The sequence below is a fragment of the Scardinius erythrophthalmus genome, assembly GCF_964197995.2.
Source record: "Scardinius erythrophthalmus genome assembly, chromosome: 2".
Classification (NCBI taxonomy): Eukaryota; Metazoa; Chordata; class Actinopteri; order Cypriniformes; family Leuciscidae; genus Scardinius; species Scardinius erythrophthalmus.
In genome coordinates this window covers 28621668-28637594 of record NC_138222.1, presented here as the reverse complement: position 1 = coordinate 28637594, position 15927 = coordinate 28621668, and the positions used below count along the sequence as shown (strand labels likewise).

At 37.4% G+C, this 15927-nt stretch overlaps 1 protein-coding gene across 2 annotated transcripts; it reads left to right on the top strand.

Annotated features, from left to right (window-relative positions):
• The first annotated feature begins 2111 nt into the window (after positions 1 to 2111).
• rassf7b (Ras association domain family member 7b) lies at positions 2112 to 15314 on the top strand. 2 transcript variants are annotated; one of them, XM_081359975.1, is made up of 6 exons: positions 2112 to 2388; positions 10195 to 10339; positions 10424 to 11307; positions 13857 to 14013; positions 14163 to 14270; positions 15062 to 15314. In XM_081359975.1, exons 2-6 carry the CDS (start codon positions 10237 to 10239, stop codon positions 15091 to 15093), a joined length of 1284 nt encoding a protein of 427 aa, XP_081216101.1. In that variant the 5' UTR covers positions 2112 to 2388; positions 10195 to 10236; the 3' UTR covers positions 15094 to 15314. The 2 variants fall into 2 exon arrangements, with proteins under 2 accessions (XP_081216101.1, XP_081216100.1); XM_081359974.1 differs by having other exon boundaries at positions 2275 to 2388; positions 10192 to 10339.
• Positions 15315 to 15927: the final 613 nt, after the last annotated feature.

Below are 15927 nucleotides of genomic sequence, written 5' to 3'. Positions count from 1 at the left end.
CCATTGTAGATAATGGTGTCTGTAGCCTCATGAGTGATGTGAGCCTCTTCCCCTCTCTGTCATGTAAATTAAGAGCAAACACAGACTCATCAAGGTGGCCATGTTGATAGTGGAAGCATGAAATAAAGGCAAATCTATTTCTGCAGGCCAACTTGAATATCACCTCAAGAGATGCAACAAGTTGCCGTCATTTCTTTAAAAAATGAAAAGCACTGGAAAGTTTGCTTGTGTAGCAGTAATAATTTGTATTTAAAGGATTTATGGAAGAAATGTTGTTAAATGTACAAATATTGTCCAAAAAGCCCATTCAGGATATCATTGTATTGATTTTTAACTGAGTAGATGCTGTTCAGTGCTTTTACCTGCTTTGTCTAGGGAGTTTCGGATTATGTTGAGGGTACAGTAGCCGCTTTTTATGTGTTAATGTGGCAGTTTAAAGGGATAGTTCACCCAAAAATAAAAATGCTGTCATTAATTACTCACCCTCATGTCGTTCCAAACCAGTAAGACCTTCGTTCATCTTCGGAACACAAATTAAGTTAATTTAAAAAAAAAAACAAAAAAAAAAACATAATTTAGGCCCTACCTCTTTATTTACAAAAATTTAATCTCCGATGCACGTTCACGCAACGCTCTCGCGTGAACACAACACGCATCTGTCGTGCGCTCTCGTGAACACACAAACAAAGCACTCAATTCGCTTTATTGCTATGGTGAAATTAATCTTTACATTGCCAAAGCACTAATAACATAATTTATAGAACGGCCTACACACATAATAATAATAATAATAATAATAAAGAAAATATATATGACAAAAATATGTAGAATAAAATATATCATGGAATTCAGATGAGAATAAACGTGGCAATTAAAATGTTTAATCTTATACTATTTATAAAAGTGTCTCTAGGCATGTCTGCTCTCACTATCTGTCTCGCTGGATCTCTTTTGTCGTGACTTTACCTCACATTTCTGACAGCCAGGTTTGAGCTTGCTGGGCTTTTTCCTAGCAGGTATGGGAACATTTTATGAAGCACTCGCGTCGCTTTATAAAATTGGGGTTAAACCACTGGAGTCACATGGGTTACTTTAATGATGTCTTTACCACCTTTCTGAGGCTTGAAAGTGGTAGTTGCCTAGGCTGTAAATGGAGGGACAGAAAGCTTGCTGATTTCATTAAAAGTATCTTCATTTGTGTTCTGAAGATGAACAAAAGTCTTACGGGTTTGGAACTACATGAGAGCGAGTATTTTCATTTTTGGGTGAACTAACCCTTTAATGGTCATGTAGCGCAACAAGTGTTTAAAACATCGCCTTTTCACTCATGCTTAGGATTATAGATTTGGGGTTTTAACTTTTTCTGCATCAGTTAAACTGTTCAAAAGTTTGGGGTCTGTAGATGTTTTTTTATTTTTTTTTATAATACTTTTATTTAGTAAGGATGCATTAAATTGGCCAAAATGGTTTCCACAAAAATATATAGCAGCACAGCTGAGTTTTACATTTGGGTGTCCTGATACATTTCAGATTATTAAAAAGATACGGGGTTGGGCTTTTTTGACTTGGGCTGGTAAGCAATTGCCTAGCAACCACTCAACACACCTTATCAACCTTACATCAACATGTTACAAAACACTTAGAAGACCTTAGAAACCAAATAGCAAGACACTGGAAGCAGCACTTTAAAATGAAAAGGTGGGGAAATATTCAACTTAAGATACAATCCAAAACACCCTAGTGACATTCACATTTTACCAACTACATATACAATGCACAAAAAACACCCTAAACAACCTATAAACCTCATAGCAATGGCTTGGTAACTTCCCACACCATCCTATTGTTACAGCATTTACAGTTTCTTACAGGTAGGTATCATCTGGTAAATTATAAGGAGGAAGTTATTCAGTTTATAGAGGAAGCCAAATCATTTGATCTTTACAGGAACACAATGACACAATTATGTCACATAAATACAATGACAGGCAACAGAAAAAAAGATACAATAAAGTAATACCAAGTGTACACTGCCCGTTTTACAAACCGTGCTAAGACTGGGAGAATGAGAAGAAGGGCAGAGAAATACAGAGAGAGATAATGAGAGCTCTGTTACCTGTGGAGGGGGAGGAGCGTGGGAAGGCTGTGGTATGTGTTAGCATTGGAGAGAGCGGAAAGAGCGAGTCACTTTCAAGAGGCGAAACGAGTAGTGCGCCATTAATCCTGCTTCTATAGATACAGGAAAAACAACACCTGTTGGACTCTTACATCTGCGTTACAGGTTAACTCTTTGATTTTACATTAGACACGCATGACGGTACTTTTTGAAATTTATTCATCATGGTAACCAGGAAGGGGGACACACAGAAGCAAGCTTTCAACTCTAAGGTAAATTTAGCTTTCCCTCTGACCAGCAGGTTTGTCTAGTTAGTCTACAGACTTGACAAAAAATGTGCTAAAATGTACGCAGGTGTTACCATTCTGCCTGGAAAGGAAAGTGGTTCAAACAAGGAATAAGTTGCCGAAATTGTTTTTTGGATTATGTCATTGATTTTAATCAGTAACAAGGAAATGAAAATAATTTACAGACGACAGAGAATTGGTAAACTTGCTCTGTTTGGAAGCAGTCTGTTACCTGAAAAACTCAATGAGGTCACCAGGTTTTGTAAAAAAAAAAATGTTTTATTGATAAAAAGGGAAAAAATGCCTGAGGGTAATTAGTTAGAATGGTTTAGCTTTTAGCTTTTAGAATTATTGTCCATGGCTAATGCATATAATGTATTTCACTTGTGTGGATTGTCCAATATGAGTTGTGCTTTTCTCAGTGAAAACTGCTCTTTGGCTCATTCTGTCATTATGTCACTCTGTAGAGTTTGTATTTGATAAGGATCTGTTTGTTTAACCATCTGGGTATTGTGCTGTATCTGATGATATTTCTTCGATGAAGTTCCTCTGTTGATTAACTGTTCCTTGAAAATGTAACATGAAAAAATGACAAAACAAGCCCATAATGTATCTTTTTATGGACTATTTGAAGTTCAGTTTCATAAATGAATAAGTAAGATCAATTTGCAAAGTTGCCAATCAGCCATCCAGATTAAAAACAATCAGTTCTCCTTTTTGATACTTTTTTTTCGACAGGATCTACTGTCATTTACCTTTGCAATATGCTCAACAAACAGGGCCACAACTAGTTTGAATTGATGTTTTGATGAATTTATTAACTTGGAGATCAATTACTTCATTCAACATCTACACAGTAGATTCTTCTCCACATTCTGTCCTCAAAACATTTAAGGAAATATCTGATTACATACATTTCCATTTAAATTCTGCTGCATTCCAATCACCTGACAAAATTATGTCACTATATTTGGATATGCAAAGCAAACAGCAAAGTCACATCTACTGCTGTTTGCAAACTTTGCGAGGGAAAATGGTTGATTTCATTGAACTGACCAACTGCAGGCGAGACCAGTGCATTCCGATTGATGCAGTTTAAATTATGGATCTTGAAACAAGTTTGAAAAGCATTAGTGATGAAATCAGTGTGTGAAAAAAAAGAAAGAGCAGTCTATCTGATTTATGTTCCTGCAGCTCAAGGCTACGAATCATGTCGTAAATTTAGAATAGAGGTTGTCTCGCTCTGAGGATGGTTTGAAAGAGAGGACTACTCCCAACCTAAAGTGATTTTGTGGTTATTCTTTGTGGAAATGCCAGTAAATCAGAGGTTTTCAACACAATAAAATAAAAACATAGTCGACTATTCAAAAAGCAATATGTGTGTTTTAATGATAACGCTAAAAAAGGAACACACTTTTGGTTTGGAGGTGCTTGAGTAACTTGGCTGTATAAATCATTTCAACTGAAATGACATTAACTTAAAAATGTATTTACCATTTTTTATAATGTGGGACAAATAAGACAAAAAAGGTTGGGAAACATTGAAGTAGATGAGCTGAAATAGATATTGCACATCTCACACAGATTTTTACTTTAACCTCTTATTACGGTTTCCTTTTTTTAGCCAGAGAGTTCTGTTAAGAATACTTCTTTACTACATAAAATTCGTCTGGAATTCTTTAGCAGGAAAAGTGAGGTTGATGCACCTGTAATGCTGCATACCAAAGGTATCGTACATTGTTTGGAGACACTATTTACTTGCAGTCGTCAATGAACTCACATGAGAGGGAGGGAGTACACTCCTTCTGCATACAATGGACAAGGTTTAGATACGCTGCCTACGTAAGCAGGCCAGTTTCACCCCTTTAACACAAGAAACCTAATGCCTGTGAGACACATCCCTGAGCCTGCTTCTGGCTGGTTCACATAACAAATGGAATTCAGACAGTGTAAACATTTTTCTTGGTTCTCATTTGTTCACTGAGTGAGAATGCCATCAATATACAGTCTCACTTAGTGTAGGTGAACTATCAGATGTATGAAGGTAATATGATGCCATAAAGAATCGCATGCGCAGGGTAAGATTTGTGAAAGTGTACATAAGATTGGAAGCGTAAATAAAATTTTCTTGTGCTAGAGAAGATTTGTAAAGGTGTAAATCACATTTCAAGTGTAAGAAAGAAATATTTGCAGCATTTTACTGTTATTCGTAGTGTAATGCATGTATTGTGAAACTGCAGCTTCATGGTTACGCAAAATAAATATGATCTGTATTCTTCTGACTCATATAGTCAGCCTAATGGTCCACAGCTTATTAAGCAATCATGATTTATTTATTTATGTACCATGTATGTGTGCATTAAAAGTACAATTTCGGGAACGAGAACGATGGTGTGCCAAATGAAGATAAAGATGTGGTTCTGGCGACTGGCGTGTTTATTGAACCAATCAGATAAGAGTAAATCGAGAGTCAGCGAGAAGCTCATTTGATTGGCTACATGATGAAGGTGGACCCGCCCTCCTCTTCGCAAGAGTGAGAGAATCGTGCCAAAACTGTAAGCGCAGGTAAAAGTAAGAAGCAACTGTACAAATCGAGGTTATTACGGAAACTTTTTGCCTCATGTACACAAGAAGTCATGTAGACATTTGCAACAGTTTATTTTTTTTACACAAAGGTTGATTTTACGCGATCAATCTGTTTTGCAGTTCCAGACTCTGTTGTTTTCGCTTGCAAATTTCTGTTCACAGGCCGCCAATGCTTTTGCCCGTATTTGTGCGAAAAAAAACCTGCCAAAAGTGTAAGCGCGGAAAAATGGAAGTCAGAAGAATACAAATCATATATATTTTGCGTAAGCATGAAGCTACAGTTTCACAATACATGCATTACACTATGAATAACAGTAAAATGCTGCAAATATTTCTTTCTTACACTTGAAATGTGATTTACACCTTTACAAATCTTCTCTAGCACATGAAAATTTTATTTACGCTTCCAATCGTATGTGCACTTTCACAAATCTTACCCTGCGCATGCGATTCTTTATGGCATCATATTACCTTCATACAGATGACATTTCAAAAGCAGAGAGTTCCCTATTGGTCATTTAGCTGTCAGACAATCTCATCTGTCATAATCAGACGGAAGAAAGAGCCTGAAACCTGTATTTCTAGTTTGCCATATGTTTCTGGTAGCGTGTGCCCTCCGTGGTGCTCTTCAAAACCCATGTTGACAGGGAAACATGAGAAAAGGGATGGTTTTCCCAAGCATATTTGAGCTTCACACCTACAAAGACACAATATACAAACAACTGACGATTCGGACTTACCTGTAGAGGAAACATTGTGAAATTGATGTTAGTAATTTAACTAACTACCATAATTGTAGGTAGTTAGAGTCTTAAAGATTCCAGTTCACCCAAAATGTTAATATCTTTCCTCTGACAAACCCAAAAGATGATATTTTGAAGAATACGGTCAACCAAACAGGCCCAAGGCCCCATCGGCTTCCCCCCAAGTCAACTGGGCCGGCCCATCAACTGTTTGGTTACCGACATTCTTCAAAATATCTTCTTTTGTGTTCAGCATAAGAAAGAAATTCAGACAAGTTTGGAACAACTTGAGGGTGAGTAAATGAAATTTTCATTTTTAGATGAACTAGGTGAACTTCATTACTAGATTCCTAGTTCTTTACACAATATTACTGAGTTCGTTGAGTCAGTTAGAGCTACTGAATCTTTGATGTTCTGGCTCATGATACTGGTTTAGGGTTTATGGTCTTAAATTTCAGTAACGGAATGTCTAGGCAAAAAGTAGGCAGATTGCATGGGTCTCTACACTGTAAAAAATTTGCTGTAGTTTTGCAGCTGTTTGCCAGTAACTTACTGTAGATTTAAATTTATTTTATTTACTGGCAACAGTTTGTTCAAAGTTAAATGAACATTAAACATTAACAAGTCTTTGTCTTTAAAGAATAAAATTATAAAATAACAATCTAATGCAAAGCATTCTGGGAACCAGAAATCTTCAACAACCTTTTTCTGTTTTTTTCCTTCAGATTTTGGTTCCCAGAATGCTTTGCATGAGGATGTTATTTTAGTTTTATTCTGTAAAGATAAAGACTTGTTAATGTTTAATGTTCATTTAATTTTGAACAAATTGTTGCCAGTAAATAACATCAATTTAAATCTACAGTAAGTTACTGGCAAGTAGCTGCCAGTAATACTGTAATTTCTACAGATTTTTCTAACAGTGTACACTTCATGGTGGATTAGTTTAAAAGACACTATGAGAACAACAGAGACCAGGATCTACTGCAGGTCTGCTGACGGAGGTGGACGGTATGTGATTACACACACATCATCAGATCTGCTACAGACAGCGAGGAAGCTGTACGCAATGTTTGCTGACTTTTGTTTTTTTGTTTAATAGGTTTTAAACATACATTGAATATTATGTTATTATTATATACTTTTTCTTGTATTTCTTATTCTAGTGAATTAGAGGTCTTGATGCGCTGTTTGATGCATTGTGTGAGACCATTTGCTACTTAACAAAACATGTTCCACTTTACCTGTACAGAGCAGGGTTTTTTTTGTAATCTTATTTTTAGAATAGCTTTTTTGGATTTATGAGTAAAACAAGAAATGTTGGTAACATCATAAAGATTTACACTTTTTGCTTTACAACATATATTATAGATCATACCTCAATTGTGAATTTTTAAAATGTTGCGTTTTTTAATGTTTGATTAACAAAGTTCGGAAGGAGCACGTTTAGATAATCTAATCAGCATGAGAGGAGGCATATATAGAGCCAACTTGACCCAGTTCCACGACTGTTTTCCAGCGTCCCTTCTCAGCCCCAACTCCTCACTCTCGATTGTTGCTATCCCTCCCAGGGATGGGGGGAGTACTTTAGGTTTGGGCCAAATCCCGAGCCCTCTTCTCCTCGGACAGCACGCCAAAATATGCATATTCTATATCTGATTATATGCAAGTGCGAACTAGCGAAAAACTTGTGATTCTAAATAAGAACTACATTTACCACAAGAATGGCAGTTTATATGCGTGATGAATCAGAAAACTTTTGTTCTTAGCAGTAATAAAAACAGAACTGTACATTATGATTATTGCACCACCCAGCTTTTTAGTTGTATTGTAATGACATGGCTGTCACTGGTACAAATTAACACCTCCTTTCAGAAAATTGAATGTTTTCACAGCAACACATGCTATGGGGATTTCACACACACAGCTTTGGGCCATTCATAAAGTTCTGATGGAGAAGTCGTGAATGCTCTGTGCCGTTTACAGTTATAAAGGCTGGTTCAGAATGTGTTTTATAAATTTAAATGTGCTCTAGATGGACTGTTGCGGTGTTTCTCGCACTTGCTGCTTTTTCAGCGTCTTTCACATGAGCCTCAAGAGGGTCTAGAGAACCTGCCTTCTTATTCATTCATCTGCACTGCGGCTCTGCAGTTTGCACACAACCTGATCTCATGAGAAAACTATATTTTACAAAGTGAACCTAACCATCAGTAGGGAAGTTGTGATAGTCTTTTCTTCCCTATTGTGACACATATCCAAGTGAATTGCTTCTTGAACAAGAAAAAAAATGTTGGACAGGACTTTATTTGAACTGTCAATTTTGATTTCATGGTAACTGTAAGTAAATCGCACGCAAACATACAAATTAGATTGTACAAATTCATCTGAATTAGCCACCAAATTGCCATGAGAGTTTGTTGGTTGCATTGTTGAGCTGCATTACTTTGGACACCTTTGGAACTAAAGCACTTCTCCTCATGCCGGGAGATAAAGAAAATGTGAGCTGATATGTGAATGTTATCCCAAAAGAGGTGTGTGAACAGCAGAAAAATAACCGGAAAAATAAATCTGACAATTTTATGATAATTTACCAAATTCAATGTGTTAAAGCAGCTATGACTCCTATAAAAACAAAATGTTCAGACATGTTAGCTTAACATTTAATTAAGGTTAAATATGGGAAGGTCATTTTGCTAAAATAAGTCAATGATTAGGCTACAACAGAGGCGTGACAATAAATTTAAAGGCATGACATCACTCTTACAATATAGCATTATAAAATACAAGCTACGAAACCTGAGCCATGTTCTGTGGAGAGACTGAAAGAATTGTTTTAACTTCGTCCTGCATCCTGTATTGCCATTTTATCAAATGAATGATCTAGTGTGACAGGCAGAAGTGTTGTGACTGTGTGAGTACAGTACACACATTCTTTGAGCATGTGAGCACAGTTTCAAGGTTTACAAGAATGTGAAGGTTGGTTAATGATTGCCTCAGGAGTTGAGCGTTATGTGCAGGTTGAGGACATGAGACACATGCTAACTCACCTCACAGAACAGAGGACAGACAGTTTTTAAGAGATCCAATGTCTTAACCTGTTCGTTTGGCAGAAGCAAAGGAAACGTGCGTTTCAAAATAGGATTGTTTTTTTTTTTTTTCAGATCATACTCTAGGGTATCATTGAAGCACTTTGATCTGTTGCGTCTAAAGGCCTTGAAATCTTAATAAAAAAAAAATGTTTTTTTAACGTGTCTTCTCATTAATGTGTTGGTTGAAGGGGATTGTTGTCTTGCATTGCTGACATGCCAAAGCAGAAGTTGTTTTAAGATATGCTCTCTGAAAAATACACCTGGTTCATTTGCAGTCTAGATGAACATTTTACCATGCATGCTTCTAGAGAAATGTGGTGTCAGGTTCAAAGCGTTGATCCTATTCTACCCTTTTTGAACTACGTTATTACATCTTAACACGCCTCTTTGATGTAGTATTAAACATTATAACAGTAACCATGTTTATAATACATTTTGACATTCATTGGTTTATTCCATGGCATACTTTGCCATTATCTGACTTGTAAAAGCAGCATTTCTCATTATCGAATACAAAAACCTTTTATTGCACAGACTATGTCTCTTGTTATAGTTTTGGTGAGTTTAGTTAGTTTGATCTATTACATTTAACTACAATTGCAATTTTCATTTCTGAAGGAAAGAAAAAGGAACAGAATCTGGAAAGCTCCCAGTTTAAAGTGTGACCTGGGCTGCTTAGCCACTTCATTTTAAAAACAAAGGATCATTTTTGTTGAATTGTCCTAAAACTGCTTAATAAAAAAATAGCATTCTGTCATCATTTAATCACCCATGTTCTTCCAAACAAATAAGCCTTGTTCATCTTCAAAACACAATCTTTTTTTAAACCAGAGAGATTTCTATCCCTAAAAGGACATGCAACCAAAACTTTGACACTTCAAAATGTAAGACATTGTAAAAGTAATCCACATGAATCGAGGGTTTTAATCCAAACCTTCTGAAGAGGACACAGTTACTTTAGGATGATGTTTCATTTACTAGGCTTTTATTCACACATAACAACATAAACACTCATTCATAAAGTACTTTACCTTTAACAGTATGTGTCATATCACTTAAAAGGTAAAGCTGACTCCTGATATCAAGAATATTAAAGGACAGTTCACATCCAAACCCATTTCTCTACTGTACATTCTCCCTTGATTAATATGCATTTAACAACACAGAAATCAGTGCCTGGTGGTTCATATCTGCATTTACTACCGTCTGAACATAAAAATCAATTTTTCATATATAATTTTTAAACTTTACAAACAATAAATAAATGATGCCTTTGATTGTTTCTAAAGAGCTGTTTTAGAGCAACTTTTGTTGTTTTTTAAGTGCAGTTATTCTCTAGTATTGTAAGTAATTGTTCTTCACAATCTGTTCAGCAGAGCATTGTGATGTAGAGACGCTCCTTTGACTCCCTCACAGTCATGGAGCTGAAAGTATGGGTGGATGGCATTCCACGTGTCGTTTGTGGCCTATCAGAAGATACATCTTGTCAGGATGTAGTCATTGCTCTTGCCCAGGCTATAGGTAAGTTATTAAATATCTCTCTCTTTCTCCATGTTTTTTCTTTGTCGTTGAGAAGCTAATGCATTTACATTTGAACTTTTTCAGGGCAAACAGGTCGGTATGTTCTCATCCAGAAACTACGGGATAAAGAACGGCAGCTTGTGGCCAATGAACGCCCATTGGAGTCCCTGGCTAAACTGGGTCAGTTGGGCAATGAAGTGCAATTCATCCTACGGCGCACCGGTCCCACGAGCAGTGAAGCCTCAGACCAAAGTCGAGCCCCGCAATTACCCAGACACCCAGATCCAGTGCCCCTCAAACACAAGGAGCCAAAAAAAGCTCTTACTTTCAATCTCGGGCCCTCCACGTCACCCCGGACTCGTGCAAAACAGGTTGAAAAATCACCCAGAGACTCCCAAGCGCGAGGGGTGTCCCCATCGCCACCCTCGTCTCTTGCCCAAGCTGGTCCATCCAAAGACACACTCTATCAGCAGATTCTACGACAGCAGGGGCAGCTACACTCTCTGCAGGTACAGCTGGAGACTCTAGAGAGGGAGGCGGCCGTTTGGGAGCAGTCTCCTCCTCCAACCCTTTCCCCTGACCTCCTTGAGGAAATGGACCACCTACAGCGTCTTCTTAGGCGGAACGAGGATGAGCTGGCTCATGTGCCGTACTGGGAAAATGAATTTCAGTCTGAAGTTCAAATAGAAAAGGACATGCTACGGAAAAAAAATGAACTCCATTTATCCCTAGACAAACACAGTCAAAGGCTGCATGACACAGACAGCCAATCTGAGCTGCTAGAGCGAGATATTCAGCTGCTTATTGAAAGCAAGAGAAACGGTATGCTTCAAGCCAGACCCAGTGTTGAAGAATCTGTACTCATAGTGAAAGAACAACTGGACAACCATCAGCGTCAGGGGGCTGAACTGCAGGCATCAGTTGAAGAGACAGAAAAGGTGTTAAGGCTGGTAGATGAACAACTGCAGGTGTGCATTGCTGTTTTTATCACCCATAATGCTACACACTTGTCATATTATCTGTCCCACTAGAGGTTACGTTTCTAATACTCATTTATTTATTTATTTTCATGCGTAAAACACTTAATCCAATCAATGTATCCTCGTATATTATGAGACAATATTGCATGGGCTCACTGACATTATTTGGAGACTTTAGTACTTTAAATGCTGCATCCAAATATGCATACTTCCTTAATATATGGAATGTGAAAAACAGTGCAGTGTAGTATGTCCAAAGACAAAAGATGTGTTCCAATTCATGTACTTATGCACTATTCGATACCATTTTGTAGTATAAATAATGCGATTAGTGTGTTCAGACTGAAAATACCCAAAAGTAAAAGTGCACTTCAAATACTCCGATGCACAGATTTATGTCACAGCTTTAATCACATAGTGAAGAGGGAGGGGCTATCAGACTGTTTCTGGGTGACAAAATAACCTTGTAAAATTCATGCACTATACGACTGAGTACATAGTGCGTAGTGTATATTGCACCAACTATAGTATTTGAAAAACAGTAGTTAAAATCTACCCGGATGACTTACTACTTCCGCAGAGATTCTGGAGTGTGCATTCGATGGACACTTTACTATCCCATGAAGCCACGGGTGAGGAGCTGTGAATGTGAGTGTAGCTATTCAACTGATGCCGTAGGTCACATGACAAAGCCAACATAGCAGATATATAGTATGCCCGGATTTCATTCATACTGCACAATTTTATACTACATAGAAGATACGTTTTTAACAGTTTACAGTTACAGAAGTAACCGTTTTTCATTAAATGAAAAACGTTTTTTCATTAAATGTAGTACCTACTATATTAAGTAAGCAAATACTGGAATACTTGATCCTGATTGGTCAGTCTTGGCATTTGGTGGTCTGATATTCTGTAACACTGTAAAGACCTTAATCAGGGTAGTGCCATATTTGAGTTTTAACAAGAATGAGAACGAAGCTGTGAGGGATAGAAGTAAAGTGCGTTCAGTGTATTTTACTGTTGTTTAACCCGATTGATCACATGACAAACCTTTCAGTAGACAAAAACTCTTAAAAAAACATTATTGATAGTTATAAGTTGTGAAAATGACTTGATCTAGGAACTTTATGCAGTGCTTGCCATTGTAAAGACTGTAAGTCTAACCCTCACAGCCTCATTTTCATCCGTGTTAAATTCAATATGGCGTCTAATCTGACTACGGCTCACAGGCACAACACTCATGTCTCTCGTATCACACCTGACTCGGCCTCTCTTGTTTCATCTCATTTATTGATTGTAGTGAAAATGACATCAGTGGACCAAAGTGTTAATATTACTGTAATGTTCTGTTGCTAGCCTGATTATTTTGTACATTTTTATTAGTGGAAGCTTTTTAAGATCATGTACAGGTAGGATTATAAAGTAATTTGAACTCAACATTTCATGTTCACATATATATGGGGGTCCTAAACACCCTGTCGGGGTTTAGTTAATGGTAATGACTTGCTGACTGTACAGTATCCCTTACATAAAACCTCTTTGTACTAGTTGTTGCCTCACAGCATTAAATGTGGACACACAAAAGCATGTTGTGTGTTCTCATCATGACTAACTGAACCTCAGGGCTGCATACACACTACTTAACATGTTGTCTCACTCCCTTCTGCAAGGGCAGTGCTATATTAATTCGTCCTACAGGTTGTTGTTATTACCAACAATACTAGTCACACCTTGGATGGTTGAAATAAAAAAAGCGAGTTTGTGGCTTTATCTAACAATTATTTCTGATGGTAGTAAGGAATGAAAAATGACATTTCAAACACATCGCTTGGCCATTAGACCTCATTGTAGAAGTTAAAGGAGAACTCCGGTCAATTTTAACATTGAGCTCTTTTTTTGTACATTTGGAGTGCTGTCAATACAGAGAACAACGACAAAAATCGGTGTTGCCTACACCGTGTTATTCTATTTTTAAAATTTGCACCCTGTTGACTTCAATGGGGCAAGTACTAAACCTGCTTTTAGCCTCTTAACATCCTTGATGTGTCATTACAAGTGCACAGAAAATGTGGGTGATTCCTTCTGAGTGAACACGAGTGAATCTGACTGCAGTAGATGTGAAAGATATGTATAAAAATGATGTTATTTAAGCCAGCGCAAATACCTGTGTTTACATCCTGTTTTTCGGTTGAAGTCCAAAGTAGTCGATTGCCGAGTTCACGCGCGTGATCATAGGTAACTAAACCGATTAGTACTTGCCCCATTGAAGTCAACAGGGTGCAAATTTTAAAAATAGAATAACTCGGTGTAGGCAACACCGATTTTTGTCGTTGTTCTCTGTATTGACAGCACTCCAAATGAACAAAAAAATGTCAATGTTAAAATTGACCGGAGTTCTCCTTTAAGTCTGTGTGGGCCTTTCATTTCAAGAAAAGAGAACTATGTGTGATAAAGGATCATTGATGCTTGAAAGTCACTGCTTCAACTTTTTTTCCTCCAACCCAACACTAAATCCTCCCTTATGTTCCCCGTAGGCTAAAACCAAGGAAATGGATGATCTGAACAAGGAGCTACGCCAGTGTAACCTGCAGCAATTTATCCTGCAAACAGGAGTCACTCCAGCACAATCCAATCAGCAAACCGAAGATATCGATTTTGCTCTCCTCAAACCTGATGGACAGAGTGATGAAGGTGTGTAAAATTACAAGCACTTTTCATGAGCCACTAGTTGGGTCTTTTCTGCTATGCATGGTAATATGTTAATATGTCTTCCAAATGAATCTGGTGGTTTCAGAAGAAAACTATACGTAAGCAAATAACTGACACTGTGTTTATGACAGATTCAAATTCCTCCATCTTGGAGTTTAACCCTCGCACCACTGCCAAGCAAATCCTAGGGAACCCACGCAGCCTCCAGAATCCGCTTGTCTCCAGCCTTCATCCTGAGGGTGTGTATGTGTGACGCACAGCTTGCACACCGCTGCCCTCTGCTGGCCTAAGTCTTCTGCTTGTCCACCTCTACCTCTTCCTGCTTCTCAGAACGCCCACTCGTTTCACTGCACAACTCCTCTTCTCTCTGGTGGCTCTGTGTACTGTCAAACACACTGTAATGGTCATTTTTCTGATTAGACAATTCAAGTGTACGGCCAAAAAGACAGATTGCGGACATTTATATTTTTAATTATGTTATTTTTTGAGCAAGAACACAAAAACAGCGTGTTCACTTTGTCTTCTGTGGTTTCCTATAATCAGATAGCAAGCCTCTGTCTTGCTGCGTCAAGCTACTACTACAAAAACAAAAAAAGGTCACTTTCTCATTTTGCTGAAACCTGCATTGCCTTGGGGTTCTTTCATGTAGGCTCACATGAATCATGAGCTATCAGTGTGCTTTGCTCTGTGTTTCCTGCCTGGCACACGTGTGTTATGTAGAAAGAAATCAAGTAGTTATTAATTTCACATCTTTCTATGGAACTGCCTCCACTGGATGCTGCAACAGACTCAAGGTCTGACTGTAAATGGAGCATTTTGATGTTTGATTTTGAGGTTTTATGCTGCTGCTTTTGTCTTTTTCTTTGTTTACATTTTCCACACCCTTCTTTCTTTATGTAATCTTCCCTGTATCTGCTATATGAAACCATCTTCACCAGTTGTATTTAAAAACATATTTTCCGATCATCCTCCATGAAGCCCAGAACCTCATTCCATTTTGTGTGTGTGTGTGTGTGTGTGTGTGTTGCAGTCCTGTCATCAAGAGAGACATCATGGCGATAAAGTCTGGACTACAACCCCAAGGAATTATTCACTGTTCACTTTATATTATTTTCTTTATTTGTCTGAATATGTTAATTACATTTTCTTTTGTATGATACTCTGTGAAATGCAACCTAATAAGTCTATGTAAATACAATGCTGTCTTTGTAATTATTAAACAGATTAAGATTTTTGAATGTATTTTAACAATCTTCATATATTTCATTAACTAAAAACATACCAAAATAAAAAGAAATCATTACAAGTTTTTAGGTTTATTGATTTCCCACTCTATAATTATAGATCTGCTACACACTCTGCTGCAAAACAAGTATGGACTTGCTACCACCAATTTCATTACAGAATGCTGCTGTGAGCATGTAAAATTTGCTGCTACGTGAATAGACGAACATAAATCCTGTAGCAGATCAAGACAGGTGGAGTAGTGGAGGGTTTCAGAGGAACAGCAAACACTGAACCTGACCATTTAAATGTTGAGCAAGCAATCTCATTGGCTGCAGAATCAGCAGAGGCCAATCAGCTTGTGCCATGTGATGTGGTTGCCAGCAGGTGGTATGTTAAAGACCTATAAGCTTGCGCCATCTAGAGTTTCGTGACTGAACTACATATACTCCAACAACCTTTATTTATACAACTGACCACAAAATATTTAAAATTTATCACAAAAAAACTTTTTTTAAGCTGAGACAGGTTTTAACTTTTAATTTTATAATTATGTTTTTTTTATTATTATTGAAAATCATTTAGCTATTAACATTAACACTGAAGTTTGTCTGGAAGCCTTCTTTTCTGAAGATGAATCAACACAATCAACATAAGAGTGGGTGATATGTT